The sequence below is a fragment of the Myotis daubentonii genome, chromosome 10 (genome assembly GCF_963259705.1).
Source record: "Myotis daubentonii chromosome 10, mMyoDau2.1, whole genome shotgun sequence".
Classification (NCBI taxonomy): Eukaryota; Metazoa; Chordata; class Mammalia; order Chiroptera; family Vespertilionidae; genus Myotis; species Myotis daubentonii.
Window position 1 is genome coordinate 16,451,552 of NC_081849.1, and position 18,995 is coordinate 16,470,546.

At 43.8% G+C, this 18,995-nt stretch overlaps 1 protein-coding gene across 7 annotated transcripts in view; it reads left to right on the forward strand.

Annotated features, from left to right (window-relative positions):
* The first annotated feature begins 7,098 nt into the window (after nucleotides 1-7,098).
* CPED1 (cadherin like and PC-esterase domain containing 1) overlaps nucleotides 7,099-18,995 on the forward strand; it is a 288,374-nt gene continuing 276,477 nt past the window's right edge. For 5 of the 7 annotated variants that reach the window (XM_059711654.1, XM_059711656.1, XM_059711657.1 and 2 more), the window contains exon 1: nucleotides 7,302-8,260. In XM_059711654.1, coding sequence (XP_059567637.1) covers nucleotides 8,012-8,260 — 249 coding nt within the window. In that variant the 5' untranslated portion in view covers nucleotides 7,302-8,011. The other 2 variants (XM_059711653.1, XM_059711652.1) reach the window with 2 other exon arrangements.

An 18,995-nucleotide genomic window follows, 5' to 3' on the forward strand; every position in this document is an offset into this window, starting at 1 on the left:
AGAAAAGAAAAGTAGGAAAATGAAGATGTGCAACACAGCATCTTATTTCTATGTGTAAATTGGCAAATGCTGTGCCCAAGGGAAGTCCTGCACCGTCCCTTTTACCCTTTAACACCATTCCTAGACCTCTGTCAAACCCTGCTGTCACCAGTCAGCAGCCACTGGAAAGGAAGAGAAAAATCTTTACTTTTTTTTTTTTTTTTTAAATTGATTTCAGAGGGGAAGGAAGAGGGAGAGATAGAAATATCAATGCTGAGAATCACTGATCGGCTGCCTCTTGCACGCCCCATACTGGGAATCGAGTCCACAACTGTGGGGGTGCACCCTCACCGGGAATCGAACCGTGACCTCCTGGCTCGTAGGTCGATGCTCCACCACTCACCCACACCAGCGGGCTGCTTTCTTTTTTTTTTTTTTTCCTGAATGCAAAACTCCATGAAAGGGTTAGTGGTCTTAAACGTAAACTCATGGATTTATACACAAAGTGACTACCCAAGTGAAAAGATCTGGAGAGAAGCAACCTAGCTGAGTTGAAAGGAAATTCAGCAAGTTTAAATGCATTAGAAACGACAACTGTTTTGGGATTTCTGTTCGCTGTCCTCCAGCATCTAAAGAGCCACACAGGGCCTGACTGCAGATGAGCTTCCGGTCTGTCATTGTAAATGAATGGCTGATGTCAGGTTCTAAATTTAGGTGAAAGGATGCATGATCCTACAGCCGGTATAAAATAATACCCACGTTTACATAACTTTATGGGAAAGCACAGACTCATAACAGTGTAGATACCCTTTTCCTCTGAGGCACAGTGAGGGCTCTAAGGCACTGCACATAGACTTCCGTTAAGTCCTGTGTGTATTTGCACCATTGAGAGTAACCAAATGAACTTGACCCATGTTGTTGTCCTTATTCTACCTAAAAAAAAAAAAAAAAAAAAAAAAAGATTTTGCTCTGTGAATTTACCACTAAAGTTAATGGTAATATAACAGTATTCTCAAATAATTGTAAATAAAGGTCATCCTATATCCTGACAGCTATCATGATATCTTCATTAATAAGTATTCTGGAGAAGAAACTTGTTTATTTGGGGGTTCCTACTGTTTGCAGATAAAGGCTACATAACATCTTTTTTTTTTTTTATAAATTTTTATTGATTTTTCTACAGAGAGGAAGGGAGAAGGATAGAGAGTTAGAAACATCAATGAGAGAGAAACATCGACCAGCTGCCTCCTGCACACCTCCTACTGGGGATGTGCCCGCAACCAAGGTACATGCCCTTGACCGGAATCGAACCTGGGACCTTTCAGTCTGCAGGCCGACGCTCTATCCACTGAGCCAAACCGGTTAGGGCGGCTACATAACATCTTGAACTTAAAGTATAGCACAGTGGTTTTCAACCTTCTGGCCCTTTTAAATATAGTTCCTCATGTTGTGACCCAACCATCAAATTATTTTCGTTGCTACTTCATAACTGTAATGTTGCTACTGTTAGGAATCGTAATGTAAATATCTGATATGCAGGACGGTCTTAGGCGACCCCTGTGAAAGGGTCGTTTGACGGACAAAGGGGTCGCGACCCACAGGTTGAGAACCGCTGGTATAGCAGGCCTTGACCTGGACCTGACTCTCCAGCTTTATCCTTAGTGAACTTCCATTAAGACATAAAACCTGTATTTGCCCTTTTGAGGCAGTTGAAGTCTTTGGGACTCTTCAGAGCCCAATTAAGAAATGACTGCTTTCCTTATCACCTCCCCCAAAATCTGATTTTCCTATTTTGAGTCTCCATGGCACTTATCTCCAACTTAGTTGTGGCTGGAACAGATATATGTTTATCAGCCTCGTTTCCTTTTCCTCCTGGGCATGTGGCTAAACCTCATTTCCCAGCTCATTTTCAGTTACATGGGTCCATGTGACTGGGCTCTGGCCCATAGAATATGGGCCAAAGAGTAGGTGACAATTTGAAGTTTGTCCCCCCAAAACCTCCCACACAATCCTCTATGCGCTTCTCTCATTCTTCCTCTTCCTGTGGGATTCAGAGAACCCCAGCGGGTAGCCAAGATTCTAGGGTATGGAAAGTCCCCAGGTGGAAGTACCCTGGTCCCAGTCCTAATAGAAACTGACAAACATGGGAAGGTGATGAATGCTTTTATTGTATCAAGGCACTGAGATTTTGAGGTTGTTTGTTACAGAAGTTACCCTACACTGACCAATTTGTCAGTTACCCTACACTGACCTATTTGTTATATTATAGTCATTTATGGTATTTGTTGTATAGGTCTTCTGTTTTCCCCGTGCCTGGAAAGATGTTTTGGTACAGTAGAAATTCAAGTATGTGATTCACGATCTATGAACATCATCTTAGTGCTAATGGAGAAAGTTCTACAGTCAGCATCAGATGAAAGGTGACAGGAGCTGAGAAGAGGGCAGTCGAACTGTAGGAAGCCGAGTGCCCAGTTGTTGACAGGACTGCCAGGACTTACTTCACAACATCTCCGTTAGTAGCTTCAGCTGGATTTTACATCTCCATGGTCAAGAGCCTCTTGAAAGAGAAAAGCTTGCCCCAGCCGGTTTGGCTCAGTGGATAGAGTGTCGGCCGGCGAACTGAAAGGTCCCAGGTTCAATTCCGGTCAAAAGCACATGCCCAGGTTGTGGGCTTGATCCCCAGTGGGGAACTTGCAGGAGGCAGCCGATCCATGATTCTCTCTCATCATGGATGTTTCTATCTCTCACTCTTCCTTCCTCTCTGAAATCAATAAAAATATATTTTTAAAAAAAGAAGAAAGAGAAAAGATTTCCCTGTAGGAAACCAAGAGGGCCCAGAATCTGAAGATTCCACCTTCCTCCCAGCCTCTGGTGACCTCTGAGGTCTAGTGATTGCTGAAGCCAATACTCAAAAAGGAGGCATTTTATGAGGAAGCTGATACTCAAAGAGGTAAATTATTTTCCCAAAGTTCCTGATCTCACACTGGAATCTTCTCTGTTATGGACATTTTTATTGCTCTACTTTAAATCATAAAATAAAAATTTGAAAATATCTTCTTCAAACAACGATTATTAAACGTATCCTCTCCCTCCATCCCCACTCCATACCAAAAGCTAAATTGAAACATGTGTGATAGAAGAGCATATTTTGTGTTGGAGAGTTCTGTCACTCTATTGTCCCAGGTTAATGCTGCTAACATACCATCTCTCGGACGCCAAAATGGTTTAGTGGATGGGTTACTTTGTGAAACCATATGCACAAAAGCATTCACTCTGATTCTCTGCCAGAAACCATGGGTTCTGTGTATTTATCCTCCCGCTCCCCACACTGAACCACTTATTCTAGCTTCATTCTTCCCTGTTCTGTCACCTTCGTGCTGCCATTACCACTCAGGCATAAATCCCTCGCACTTGTAGTCTCTATGTACAAGCCACTCCCACTCCACCCTCGTTCTCACTCTTCGAAATGAGCATCTGCCACCCACCTCCATCTCACAAAGTAAAGGGAAGAGATCTAACACTGCTCATGTTTGCTTTTGTTGCTTCTGTGTTCCAAGAAGCCCAACATATTGATCACTAGAGGCCTGGTGCACAAATTCGTGCACGGGTGCAGTCCCTAGGCTTGGCCGGCAATCAAAGTGCGAGTGTCTGGCATGGAAGAGCAGGTCCCAGCTGACCTCTGGGCCCTGGGCAGCACCTAGGCCCCCGGGTTCCCATTCGCCCCTCTCCACCTGAGTCATGGCGCCCAAGTCCCCATGTGGAGATGTGATGAGCGGGCCGGAAACTGCGGGCCAGGGCACAGAGTGGGCCTCTGGACCACCCAGCAGCACCGCATGGAAGCCGGGTGGGCAGCACGTTCTCCCCCAGCCAGCTTCACAAACTGGCTCCTGTGTGAACCCACAGGGAGCCCAACTGGCCCTGTGTTCCTGGCAGCTGTGCCCGGCTCACCCGGAAGAGGCCCCATGGGTGCGGGGCGGGCTCCTCGCAGGCACCTGGCACCTGAGCATGGGAGCTTCTCCAGCGCAAGAGCCTTGACGTCCCGGGGGAGGGTAGCAGGGGGAGTGAGAGCAAGCTCAGAGGACACCCCGAATTCTCACTGCACCTCCGTCCCTATCACCCCCGCCCCCAGGTAGCCAGTGAGAGGTCGCAGCCCCCCGCCTGGGCACCGTGGGAGGTTGGTCGCCACCACTCATCCCCAGTTTCCCATCCCAGCCTGGGGCCCGGCCCCGATCAGGCTATCAGGGCCTGCCAGCTGCTGGTCTGCATCTGTGGGGTGATCGGTCAGGGCCTGGGAGCCGGACAGCAGCCCCATTCCCTGCTGCCACCACTGGTCTCCATCTGTGGGGTGATTGGTGGGGCAATCGGCCCCTGCTCACACCCGCCTTGTCCTGGCACCACCCACTCACCTGCTCTACCATCCCGCCACAGTCCCACTCTCCTCCAGGCCCATCAGGGCTAGCAGCGCCTCCACTGCCGCCTGTTGCCAGTGCTGTGTTGCCAATGCCTGCCATGGTCCACACCGCCCCCTGGTGGTCAGCACACGTCATAGCGAGTGGTTGAACTCCCAGTCTCCGGGTGGAAAGACCGCCTGAGGGACAATTTGCATATTAGACTTTTATTATATAGGCTTATCTGTTCTTGTGTTTGATACACACAAGACTGAGCTCAGGCTCAGGATCCCAGACATCACAGACATGCATTCAGCATGCTGTGTTCTTCCAACAAATGTGCAAGTGCTTAGGTGATTTTCATACATTATTTCATCTAGTTATGCCAATAACCCTTCAAAGGGGGCATGAGTATCCTCATTTCATAAATCACAAGCTTGAAAACAATTGATAAAGAACAACATGATCCATATTCAGGTTGGGTTAACTTTAATATCGAATACTACTTAATGGATTCCCTTAGTTTGGTTCTAATTTTTGCTGTAACTTCTTTCCACCTCTTCTTTCCACCGTCCCACTCTAACCCTTTTCTATCTTTTGCAGACATCTCTTTGTCTACTATCTTCTCCCTCAGACTATTGGTAAATAGGAAATTGGGTTTTTCAATCTGCCAGCATTGTTTCTAGAACACTAATTTCCCACCTTCTTCTAACTCCCGTTATCTGAAGTCTAGCTCCAAAATTATCTATGCTGCTATTTTTCACTTCTCCTAGTCCCAACAGCAATATGATTTTAGTATCCGCTTTATGCTCTTTTGTATCCTGTACTCAACAATTTAACAATGCGTACGAATGACCCTTTATATTCTTCAAATCCTTGGTTTTTCAGACTTTTTGGCTTAATAGAACTGCAGGTCCATTCCTTTCACCTAGTAAATAACTTTGTCACACCCTGGATCTCATCAACACAGAACGATTCCAGCTTAGAGATCTCGCAATTCCTATGAAGTCTCAAATCATATTGCATCCACCTAAACTAGATCTCCCAAAACACATTGTTTAGCTGTGGTGAGCCTGCACGGCCATGGCATACTCAGCCCCAGGGCGCCTTATGTGCTATGCCAGCTCAGCCAGGTTCAGTGACCCTGAGGGGAGGGGTGAAGGATGGAGAAAAGACAGACAAGAGAATAAAAGGTGGGTCTGTGTGGGATGCTACTCCCGGATGGAGTGACAGCGCCATGGACTACAAGCTGTGTCTTTATTTTATAGCAGATGCCACGAGGCAAAGTAAGGGCGTGGTCAAGATGTTTACAACATTCTCGTGGGTTTCGATCCTACTCAACTACACCCACCTGAACTCTAACAAGCCCACATCACTCAGGCACGTGGGGCCACCTGTTCAGACCATAGATTCACGCTTACAACTACAGCTGTTGGCTATAATTGTGCTGGGAGGGCTCTGCCCTCCAAGCTGGGACTTGCACTTGGCAATGAGAGGACTGTGCCCTCTCATTAGTCTGAGGCTTGAACCTGTCAAAACACTGTAGCTGCCCTCCACATTTATCCATTTCTTCTACAAAACCTTTTGGCTTCCTAAAGTCAAGTGTCATTTCATTTTTCTCTATTCCTTCACTTGTCATGAGACTGACGACTCTGGCTCTATAAATTAATATTAAACACACTGGAGGAAATAGATGCAAGGACTTGGAATAAGTCTAGATTTAGTGTGAATCTGTATTCTCTAAGACTTTAATCTGTTTTATAAGGGTGTTAACATAGGTCCTATCTGTAGATGTCCATTCTATAGTAGCTGGGCACCCCTAGGGGGCGCTCCGTATCACAAAATCCAAGTGGCTGACAGGACCATGCCTAAAGCAAGGAATCACTCTGGGGGTGTGGCCTCACAAGAGAACCTCAGCCCCAAGAATGACTTTGAGTTAGAAACAGGCTACAACAGCTATTTAGATTCAGCCTTTGGAGAAGGTCTGCTATGAGCCTAAACCGGCAGGTTTCGAAAAGCGAGGGCAGGGAGAGGTGAGCACCATGCACAAGACAGATTGCTTTTCTCCTTGCAGTCCCCTCTGCTGCCTCAGCACACGTGGATGGAGTCTGCAGAATTGCCTGACCCGGGGTGCCCTTGGGGCGGTCTGTGGAGCAGCAGTAGATGGAGTTGAATATGGACAAACCCTGCTGGGTACCACTTCCTACCGAGCAAAAGTTACCAAATACCCGCTCCCATCAGCTCCTCGTAAGACGTGTCAGCAGTTAGCCTTTGGAGGACTCGGGCATTCGTCCAGTACAGAACTCATAATAACCACTGTGATATGAGTTAGGTACTAAGCAGAAAGCTCAGTTATTCTGTGCATACAACAGGCTGGCTGTTCTGGGGTCCAGACAGGAGTTGTGACCACTTATCCCCAAAAGAGTGACCACATTCCCTAAGTGAAGATCCTCGACATCTGTCATCAGTGGACGGAGGGCTATTGGTTTTGGCACCATCGTATCAGGAAGAAGAAATTACATAAGGCATAGCGTGGCACAGCACTTGTGAATTTAAATTGCTGCAGCTGTGGAGGCAGTCACGTGGCGGGGACATGGTTACCGATGTCCCCAGTCTATGGATGCCCACCTTGTCTGATCTAGAGCTGAACACGGGGCTCCGAGCTGCCCCAGAGCCCGAGGAGCCGGGAGCATAGCTCCGCCCCGCTCCCCGCTCCCCCCCGCCCCCGCCTGTTGGCTGCGGTGTCCGGGCCGCCGCTCCCCGCCGGGAGGGCGGGAGGGCGGCGGGCGCGCGTGTGTGTCCGTGTCTGCGAGATGATCGGAGTCACAGGACCGGGTGTTTCCTTCCGAGTGGCTCCGACCCACAATCCATTAGGGACTCGTGGAAACTTTTTTCTGGCCACAAGGATGAACACCGAGTAAGTACACAGAACTTTTGAGCTTGAAACGCAATGCAACCAAGTCACAGGCAAAAACCCTATCAGGAGCCCTGTCCATTCAAACCGTTCATTCCGCTTTTATGTTAAAAGCCGTAAGTGCTTCCAGGAAAGTGGCGATTTGAAACGGAATGAAGGGAAGCAGTTAGGGAACTTGGAAGCTTTTAAAGCCGGAGGAAAACTGGGGAGCTGCTCCGGCGAGCTGGCGCCCCCCTCCCCGCCCCCCGCTGCGCCAGGGGCGCTTTGCTGGGCACTGCCTTTTAAGCGACTGCACTCTTCCGCGGCGCGGTGTGGAGGTTCCAGATGGGCCCTGGGGGTGTCTTCTGTTTTCCTGTGATGTCGTCACTGTGAGTAGAAGGAGGTGGTGGAAATAAGGCATTGCCGGAAGCAACAGTTTGGCAGCCTGGGGTCCACTCGGGTTCTTAGTTACCGCTATTGCTATTTGGATGTCTTCTTTAAATGATTGTTATTTAACCCAGGCCAGCCCACTTCTTACTGTCATCCATGCAAGGGCTCTTAGCAACCGACTCAGACTTCTGGGACCTATAATTCTTTGGCACGATTCTTCGGAAAGTTCTTGAGCGGGATGGAGCAATCTTCATTTAAGCTGTGGAAAGGGAGTCGGATTTGTGTTCTTCATGCTGACAAGGAATAGCTGCTATGACTTTTCCGGCAACGTGGACAGGGGCCAAGGGCAGCTGAACTGGTCATGGTCTGTCGTCCAGGGTTCCTTTGTCGTCGGCGATTTTGCCCCCGGCCCTTCTTGGTGGGCTTGGTGGTGGCCATCTGTCTCTTCTACCAGAGCCTGACACTCCGAGGGACGAGGAAGCTGGCAGCCACTGTGCCCGGGGCTGCCCCCAACACACCCACTGAAACCCAGGCGAGCAGATGCAAGAGAAGACTCTCTGTGGACGAACGGTGCTTCTTTCTCCCTGGCAATGCCCCGGAAATCAGAAAGGTACGGCGGTCATAAGCTTACCCTTGACATTTTCTGCCTCTCGCTGTCCTTTCTGTGAAACTAAAATTAACTCCCATGAGGTCTGAAAGAGGTCCAGGATACACCCAGCCCAGAGAGTGACCTTAGGACAGCGGGACACATGTTGCTTCAACTTCTCTTTATTCCCAGAAAGTCCTGGCCACTATTTTCTCTCTGAGGTGTTCGCTTCATTCCAGCTGAATGAAATAGACAATTTGGAGGAGGTGGGAGTGATCTGCATGCTTTCTGAAAAACCTTAGGGTTCTAAGAGACCTAAAGATTTAAAGTTTAGAAACATAAATAAAGATCCCTAAAAGGTGATAAACACTAAGTGTTTCTTTCCTCAAGGCAGCCAGTGTGCGCACCCCGACCACGCCAGACTCAAAGACACTCCCAAATTCCATTCCGTAATAGCTTAAATCAATTTTGGTTGGTGAACACATTTCTAGAGCAAATGTTTATTTCTGAAGCATTTAAAAGAAAATGACAATAGGTTTCTTCAAAAGAATTGATACACCGCATTTTATTGCTTATAGAATTAGGAAAATATAGATTATCCTATACTTATCCTATGCTAATTAACTTTACTAATCTCACTTGTCAAGTGTTAGAGAAAACACAAAACACATAAAAACACTCAGATTCCTATTTTAATATACCACCCCCCTTATGCCTGTCAGTGAAATGATACTTAAAATAGTCCAGTCTAAAAAAAAAAAAAAGAAAAGAAACACACAGACAAAATTCACAGTAGCAAAGTCAATGACTTCTATGCTATAGCAGGTATTGTAGCAAGATAAATTAGCAATCTGTAAACTACTGTCTTATTTCTGCAGTAAATTCTATGATCACGGTTATTGTTTGGAGCAGAATTTCTTGTTAAATACCAAACAGTACTTTTACCATTATTGCTAACACCTCCAGCACCAGTACCATCTTGTTTTTAAAAACTCTTTATGGATTTCATATCGGACTCAACCCTGTGAGTTAGGTAAGGCAGGTATGAGCGTCATTATTTTACAGACCAGATGACTGACGCCCCCAGATGTTCAGGCAGGCCACTGGGCCAGAGTTCTGACATGGTCCATCTACCCGGTTCCTACTGCAGGGCTGATGCTCTAAGTAAAAATAAGTTCCAAATCTAATAATAATTTGTGAAAGCACAACTCTAAGGACTCATTGAGATACAAAATAATATTAGGTTAGAACGAAGAAAATTTGAAAACTTTTACATGAATGACTTATTTTATCAATAATGTCAAGAAGCATCTTGACCAAGAAATATGTTATGCAAAAAAATAGCAGGTAAATCAGTTAACTAGAAACACTTCTAGATGAACAGCAGCTGCAAGTGTGAATCAATTATTAAATACTCTAAAGTAATTGAAGACTATGTATTTTTGTTTACTTATCCTAACATTAACTTAATTCCTGTAATTTTTTGGGTTTTTTTTTTTTTTAGTATATCAAATTTATGATGGGTATAAACTGTGACTTTGAAAGTCACTTCTTGTTAGGTTCTAATATTAAATAAATATAATTTCTTTAAAAATAGTTGAGATGGTTTTGCTCCTTAAGTACCTAAAATTTTTGTTGAGAATTTTGGACAAAAAGGTTTTTATTCATTAACTTACAGCCCTTTTTACTCCCTCCTAGATTTTACATGTATCCTGCTTTTGTCTGCAGCTTAGGCATATGTTAACTGTTATTTCTAGGCTGTCCCAGGAAAATTCATTTCACTTTGGATCTTTTTGGCCGCTTGCGTAAAGCGTTCACTTTAGAATTTTTCTTCACAAAATATGACAAACACATGATTTATTTTTTGCAAATTATTGTTAGTCTTAAATATTTTAATCATAAGCAAGATTCTAAATTCACAATTACAGTCCAGAAATCCACACATATGAACACTAAATTTCCAAACACTTGCCACATGCCTCTATTTTTAACTTAACTTGTGCCAGCCATTGGTTTAGAGCCATTTTTTGTAGAGATAGAAAGGAAGCTAGAGAGAATGTATCATGTGGAAGTTAGTTTAAATCAGATATAAATTAGTTATTCTTATAGTATCTGATCCAAAAGAGAATTGAATAATAACCCAGTTTTGAATATTAATATTCTTTCAGATAGCTTAAGTGAAAAAAGAAATGTCTTTGGGGTCAACATATAGATTATTCTCAAAGACAGCTACTTATGAAATTTATTGAAAAATAACTAGCCCTCTTCAGTTTGGCTCAATGGATAGAGCGTCAGCCTGTGGACTGAAGGGTCCTGAGTTCAATTCTGGTCAAGGGCACATGCCTGGGTTGCAGGCTCAATCCCTAGTGGGGGGCATGCAGGAGGCAGCCAATCAATGATTATCTCTCATCATTGATGTTTCTCTCTCTCTCTCTCTCTCTCTCTCTCTCTCTCTCTCTCTCTCCCCCTCTCCCCCTCTCCCTTTCTCTCTGAAATTAATAAAAATATATTTTTAAAAAAATGACTGATGAGAGCCTGGCTGGTGTTGCTAACTGGTTAGAGCATCGGCCCTTCCACCAAAAGGTCTCAGGTTCAGTTCCTGGGCATGTACCTGTGTTGTGAGTTTGCTCCCTGCCCCCACCCACTGGGGCACATGCGGGAGGCAGCCAGTCTATGTGTTTCTCTCACATCAATATCTCTCTCTCTCTCTCTCTCTCTCTCTCTCTCTCTCTCTCTCTCTCCCCCCCCCCTCTCTCTCCCCCTCTCCCTCCCTCTCTCCCTCTCTTCCTTTCCATCCCTCCCTTCCTCCCTACCACTCTCTGAAAAAGCGTGGAAAAATACCCTCAAGTGAAGATTATATAAAAAAAATACTGATGAGATACTACATAGATTTTCCTTAAGACCTGAAATATAGCTTTTAGGCCTTTTGTAGAAGCATTGTTTCTATCTATAAAATTTGGGGTTTGCCCTGGCTGGTTTGGCTCAGTGGATAGAGCATTAGCCTGCAGACTGAAGGGTCCCAGGTTCAATTCTGGTCAAGGGCACATGCCCAGGTTGCAGGCTCCACCCCAGTGGGGGGGGTGCTGGAGGCAGCCGATCAATGATTCTCTCATCATTGAATCATTGATGTTTCTAGCTCTCTCTCTCTCTCTCTCTCTCTCTCTCTCTCTCTCTCTCTCTCTCTCTCCCTTCCTCTCTGATTAAAAAAATAATAAAAATTTTAAAAAATTGGGATTTGTTTTTATTTTGATTGACATACCAAAATAGGCATGCTACTAGGGCTTTCCCTTCCTTGTGTTTATCCATCTTTAAGTGATTTTAAAGTTACTTAAAGCAGCTGGCTTTGACATGAGGCTCATGGATTCCAGAAAGTATTTGGATGGATGAGGTATCTACCGAGCTTATGTACTTTATGGAAAATGTTGTGTGTATGTGAATTTGCAATTCTCTGGGAAAAATCATAATTCCCTTCAGCTATTCAGACCTAAAGAAATACTAAGAAACATGACAAATGCTTAAAAAGTAATACATTTAAACTTTAAACTAACTGCCCCTCCAGGAAGTGGCAGTTGCATCTGGATTTATAAATCTACAAAAGGGGAAAAAAATCCTTAAAGAATCTACCTGAGGACATTTGAAAAACTGATTTAATGACTGCTGTGGAGTCTGCAGGAATACACAGTCAGAAACCAAAGTGTAGTCACAGAGCATTTCTTGAATCATTGTTTTCCTACTTTCGTGAATGAGCAGTGAGTATGTCCCAGTCTTTTGGTTTCAGTCGTTTTAAGAGAAGACCTTTTGTGCTATGTCAGCCTAGGAACAGAGGGTTAAATATTCGTGGTAGCAAATATTTAAAGGTGGGTGACTGGCTGTGCCCTTTACATCTTTACAACTGGGATCTGGTTCAATGTCTAAAACTGTTCTCAGTGCAGATTGAGATCATGGTATAGTGTATGCCAACTTTCCATAGCAAGGAAGTACTCTCCCTCTTTCTGGCCAATTTCTTATTCTTTTTTCCATTTTAACTCCCCAAGGGGCTTTGCTAAGCAAGTATACTTTTTGTCATTTCTTAGTTGTTTGAATTTTAGCTGGTAATTTGTTGTCTCTTAAAAATTATTTCAATTTAATATGTAAACTGAAGACAATTTCAGTTGTCTTCATTGAGATATGTCACTCAGTAGATTTTCTTTTGGAATCTAACACTTTAATATGTCATAACATAGGAACACGTTAACTACAAACAGGCACAGTGGGAGAAAAATCTCCTTAATATGGGCTCCTTTGATGGAAACTTTGCTATCTGGGGACCACATCTGTACTCGCCAGAGCCGTGTGTTTCTGATTATCTCCTGTTGATATTCTACAAGGAGAATGACTGTTTCCTTGTTGCTTGACTGTTCGTTCACCATTTCTTCTTGACTTTTCATTCTCCTTCAGCGACTCCAACTATTCTTTGCAACTACTCTTTCCAGTATCCAAACATAAGCCAATGCAAATAAACGAATGTTTTCATTACAAATCTGTTTTTGTTTGTGCTTCTAATAACATGCTTCGAATATCTCCTAAGATATTGAACATTGAAAAATGTCTCAAAATTACCTGTTTAGACCAGGTGCAATCCCAGGACACAGTAGTGGGGAGCAAAAAGGAAGGGGGAGAGCGAACAGAAATGGGTGCGTTATTGGGAGATATTTCCAGAGAGGCTGTATTAAACCACTGCGTCTCAGTACTGGCACTGGGGGAAGTGGACAAGAAGGCTAGTAATTTATCTTCTAGCTTTTCCCCGTTTCTGTCTTTCATTGGCCAGAGTTTGCCCCATCCTACTTCCAAGTAGTGTTAGATGGACTCTCTGGGCAGCCATTGGGGTGCCAGGGCCTCAGTGGGTGCAGACCTGCTAGAGTAGAGATGAGCTGCGCCCTCCTTTCCAACCAGTACTGTTCAGAAGAACTCCCAAGTCTGTGTTGCCCAAAGTGGTGAAAACAGTGTCCACAGCTTACCACAGCTATGGCCTGCATAATGCCCATTGGAGGGGTTTGGGAGGCAAGGTGACCTAGTGTCTGATACAGAAGTTATGCTAATTTGCTTTCTGAAATCCATAGAAAACGTGAAAATGTGCTCTTACTCTTGGGAAATGGCATCACTTTCCTTAAGTGAAGTTGTCTGAAATTACCTGTCTGTCATTATCTCACTGAGAATCCTCCTCTTTCTCCTCCTCACCCCATTCATTCACTAATTTATTTATTCACTTTTCTGCACTCATTAAGCAAATATTTATGGAAGAGTTTAGAAGTGCATGAGTAGATCTTTGTTGTAGAGAGAATACTCCAGAATGGACTGGAGTGGGTGGTACTGAAGATAGGCAGAGCAGTTGGGAGGCAATTTCAAATCTTACTTTCTCTTGTGTTCTTGAACATGGTCTTTCGACCTTTTCCAGAACTGATTCCAGAGGTACTCTCTACCATTTATACCTCTCCATCGGACCAGCCCTTTGAGAGTAAACATGCTCGTAACTGAGAAAACAAGCTGTCCCTGTCCCTGGCAACCCACCTCACCAATGTGCTCCTTCTCGCTCCTTTCCTTCAGAAAAACTGTAGTAGGTTCCCTCCGGGTGCACTTCTGGCCACCCCTACCCATTCCGTACCCTTTTCCTTTGGCCTCTTTTCCTACTGAACCATCGATCCATGTTGATGACTCCTTGGCTACCAAGTCAAATAATTTCTTTTCAATCCACGTCTTTCTTCTCTGAAGAATTTTACACCGTTGTGCACAACTTGTTCTCAAAACTCCCCCTTTGAGTTTTGTGACACAGCGGGGTTACTCTCTGACTAATATGAGTAGCCTGTGGTCTCCTTTCCGGCTTCATTTACTCTGATGCTAAAAGGCATTCCCCAGTTTCGTTTATTGGGCCTTTATTGATTTGTTTTATACTTCGCTTTGATGGTTATATCAACTTTGCATATTGCTAATTTTCACCCTTTTACAGATAACCTAGCATGTATATTTCTAGCTTAGCTTTCACTCTTGAACCTCCAGACCTGCGTCTCCAATTTCCCTTGTAATCTTTTATTGAGGAGTAACAAGCACTATGAAAACTCAAATAATTTTCTCTCCAAATGTTCATGCCCAAGTCACTGACTATTACTGACCTCTCTATTTTCAGGAATAGGACCCCCTTCCCCCATTTCCCTGCATGCATAGGTTTTAAAACTTAGTTATATTCGATAGTTATTACTCTTTCTCCATAACTTGCCCATCACGTAATCTGACTGGTCGGGCTCCTCACCAAATCTCTAGGCCTGTCACTGGTCTGCCTGGACAGCTCCAAGTTAGAAAGGTGACATTTTTCAGATTTCTTTTTTAAAATTGTTACCTATTGAAAAATTTTAAATTGAGGTAAGAAACCAAATATAAAATGTATCTTCTTCACAATTTTTAAGAGTACGGTTCAGTAGGACTATTTATATTTACACTGTTGTGTAAAGGCCACAATATTCTTGCCCTGTTCACAGCCCTTATTTGGGACCATTTGTTTCAACCCCACTTAACTTGTCTGTCTGCATCTCCCTCGTTTCTGGCCCATCCCTAGGTTTCCTCTGTGTGGTTTATATGTTACCTTTTCTAGCTCTAACTTTGAACTTCTCTCCAAGACCTTGATGTGCCTTTGGCCCTTCATCATACTGAGGGGCCTTAGTAAATATCACCTTATGGCCGTGTAAAGAGTGGCACATGCCCAGGTTTTGGGCTTGATCCCCCATAGGGGACATGCGGGAGACAGCCAATCAATGTTTCTCTCTCATCCACGTCTCTCTCTCTCTCTCTCTCTCTCTCTCTCTCTCGCTCTCGCTCTCGCTCTCTCTCCCAAAATGAATCCAGAGAATAACTAATCAATATTTCAAAATCTTTGAATCTACCTCCACAATCTCTATACTGTGCCCTCGTTGTCACCAGCCTAGACTATTTCAGTCACCTAACCAGCTACCTTCACATCCGAAGCCATCTATGCACAACTCCTACAGTATTGCTCCAGAAAAGCCTTCAGTCGTTGCTATGGCAGCCCTAGGAAAAGTATGAAATTGGGAGACAACAGAGTTCAGCACATGAGCTCTGGAGTCAGATGAATTACCTTGGGCACAGCTCTTGACCTCTTTAGGATTTTGTTTTCTCGCCTGTAAGTGGATATATTATCACCCACCTTACAAGGCTAATGTGAGGATTAAATGAAATAAGCCATGTGAAGCCCTTAGAGTGTCTGGCAGATAGAAAGTGCTCACTGAATATTAAGTATCAGAATCATTATTATTTAGCCTGGCCATGTGCCTCCATTGGTTGATTGGGTTCCACACACCAGAAGGTCACAGGTTTGATTCCTGGTCAGGGCACATGCCCAGGTTTTGGGCTTGATCCCCCATAGGGGACATGCGGGAGACAGCCAATGTTTCTCTCTCATCCACGTTTCTCTCTCTCTCTCTCTCTCTCTCTCTCTCTCTCCTTCCTTCCTCTTTCTGAAATCAACAAAACATATTTTTAAAAAAGAATAACGATTTAATACCCTTGAAGATTTACTCATTCCCTACAGACTCTAACCCAGCCGTGGGCAAACTATGGCCCGCGGGCCAGATACGGCCCGTTTGAAATGAATAAAACTAAAAAAAAAAAAAAAAAAAAAAAAAAAAGACTACCCTTTTATGTAATGATGTTTACTTTGAATTTATATTAGTTCACACAAACACTCCATCCATGCTTTTGTTCCGGCCCTCCGGTCCAGTTTAAGAACCCATTGTGGCCCTCGAGTCAAAAAGTTTGCCCACCCCTGCTAACCTCTGGCCTTCACAAAGCAGGTGAGCAATAAGCAATTGTCGAAGTGAACATAAGCACTTGGGCAAGCCTGCCTGAGATAACAGCGTTATTGGATTTCTCCCCCTGTTTGCCAGACTCTAATTAATGCCTTTTCACAGGAAAATGAACTGTTAGAACCAAGACGGAATTTGGGAAGGCTGATAAGTCACTTCAGAGTCAGGTCTGCTTGTTGTAGGCCTGGTCTTCAGTTTGGGCTGAATTCCTTTTTTTTTTTTTTTTTTGTTTGAGATACTGGGATAAATAAGATGCTATAGCTGGGGATATAGAAAGATGAGTTAGGGAGCAGTAGGGAAAAGGTTGAAATCTTGGACCCTGAACAGATATATATACAGGGTTGGGCAAAAGTAGGTTTACAGTGTGAGTGCACAAAACACAGTTTATTCTTATATTATTATTGACTAATTATAGTATTGTGTTTTCTATGAACCACTGTACACCTACTTTTGCATCCCCTCCCCTCCCCGATGTATGTACTGTCTGCCTCCCTGCACAGAATATAAATTCTTTAAGAGCAAGGACTTCATTTCACTTACTGCTACATCTTCACTACCAAAACAGTATCTGACATATAGTGAGCGCAGACTAAAATATCTAGTAAGTGAGTGAATAAATAAATGAGTCACAAACTTAAGGGTCAGAGAAGGCTTACTTTAGACCAGAGGCTAGGAAAGGAAATGAGAGGAGCCACTTCTTCCCTCTTTCTTTTTCTTTGCTGAACTCTCAAGTTCTCCACTCCATCTTTTTCCTGTACCAGTACCCCTTGAACTCCCGGCCATTTCTTGCACTTCTGATTAATGCTAGTCATCCTACCATTTTGCTGCATTGAATCTGCTTCTTCAAGTATCATCTGTCTTTCCTATTTTCTTCAGCTCATTTGTCTTGTTGGGATCTTTATCCTATAAACATTCTCAAGGATCTATCATATTAAAAGAAACGAACCAATAAAAAGCAAAAGCCAACATTCTTTCACAAGTACTTTCTAACTTCTTTCCATCTTTCTTGGCTTCTTTGTCAACCTCAGATTTGAAGGTGAAGGTTTTAAAATCCTGCTGATAGCATGTAAATACAGGGGCCTGTGTATAAAAGGCTTCCAGGAGATGTTGTCAGAATACTAATAGGTATACAACTTTCATAGAATCAGTTGGGCTTACTGATGAGCATTTAATGCCTGTAGATTTCTCTGAGATAGTTGATTAGAGCTATGTTAAATTTTTGTAATGAAATATGCACATGGGTGAAAATGGTTCATGCTGAGAGAATTTTAAATTTAAATTTGCTTACTCAGATAAATTTTAATGGAGCTTTGATGAAGCTCATTTAAGCAAGTTATGTGAAATTTCCTATGAATCAAGAAATTAGCCAGTTTATAAGTATCATTCTGTCTTGTTTTCTTTTTTCAAGATGTGTCAATAGCTTCTGCTTCTTTCTTTAATGAATTCTGTTTCTTGTTCTAATGCAGTTAATTAGGAACTCACATTAGATAGGCCCTTTGAAATGGAAACCAATGACATAAAAAAAAAAGTACTTCCTGTTATCAACTTGGCGTGTATGGCCTTTTGGGGTAAAAGGCATGTCTTGGTTTCATTTTTCCCTTTGGTTTCCTTTGGATATGTTTGCCTAGGTAGCCAGGTTCACTGAAAAGATGAGCTCATGTTCTAGAATAGGACTTACGTTCTCAGAAGCTATTCCAAAGTTGGGCATGTGCAAGGGAGACAGTACTTTGTCAACTGTGTTAAGAACAAAACATATTATGTTCAGGGTGAAGAAGGGAATAAAATGGCAAAATAGGAATTGATCTTTGCTACATATAAGATCTTCATGAAACATTTTTTCAATGAATTTCACTAGTGGAGGCTAAGGGTACTTATGATTCGAAATAAAAAAATGAACCAAAATAATTATTAAGAAGAGCACATGGAGTTGGAGGTACAGATGGGCCTGGTCAGGTGCTCTGAAATATTACTGTATTTGGTGTCTCTAATCCTTACGTGGGGACTCTTGATAAACCCACACTAGTGTGAATTCAATCGGGGCAATTTGCTAAGCAGGAGGCTCCGTTACTCCGCACATTGCTGGTGAGAATAAGCCTAACTATCTCCAGCAAGGCTTCTACTTTCAAGCCTGTGAAGTATATCGGCTAAGAAGTCTAACAGAGCATAGGTATGTTGTGGAAGAAACATGGGCTTTGCTACATGTTGGTTTCAATCCTGCTGTGTCATTTACTAGCTGTAGGACACAGACACATTTTACCTGGATTTCTAAACTCTCAATTTTCTCACTGGAAATATGGAGCTAAGTAAGCCCTACTTATGAGAACTGAATATGTGTCTGGAAACACCGAGAATGGTGGCTGACTAGAGTTGACATCCAATCGATTTGTCCCTTCCTGCCCCTGAGAAGCTGCGTTTAGCTCCAGCACAAAAATAAGCACTTTAGATGGCTTTTATTGTTCTTGTTTCAAGAATGCATGTGTAGTACATATCTTTGATCCTCAGCCTATGTCTTTTCTTCATTAGATTAAAAAAATATATGTGTTTATTTTTTACTAGAGGCCCAGTGCACGAATTTGTGCACAGTGGGGTCCCTAGTGGGGTGGGGGGTGGGCAGGATGCAATCGGTCCTCCGGGCAGGCCCGGGATCTGGATCTGTCCCGCTGATGTTCCCGCCGGTTGTTGGGAGCCACCTGGCAGCTGCTTTTATATCCTTTCTTCTTTGTGGAGCATCTAGGGAAGGGAAGTGGCCACGGTGCCCAAGGCCGACTTCCAGGAGGCCAGGGGAGCTGTCAGGATCATGCCAGTGGTGCAGGTCCGTTGGTGCCTGGCCCATTCTCCAGAGATGGGACCTGCAGGACTACTGAGGGAGTGGCAGCCACCAGGCCACTGTGGGAGCACACTGACCATCA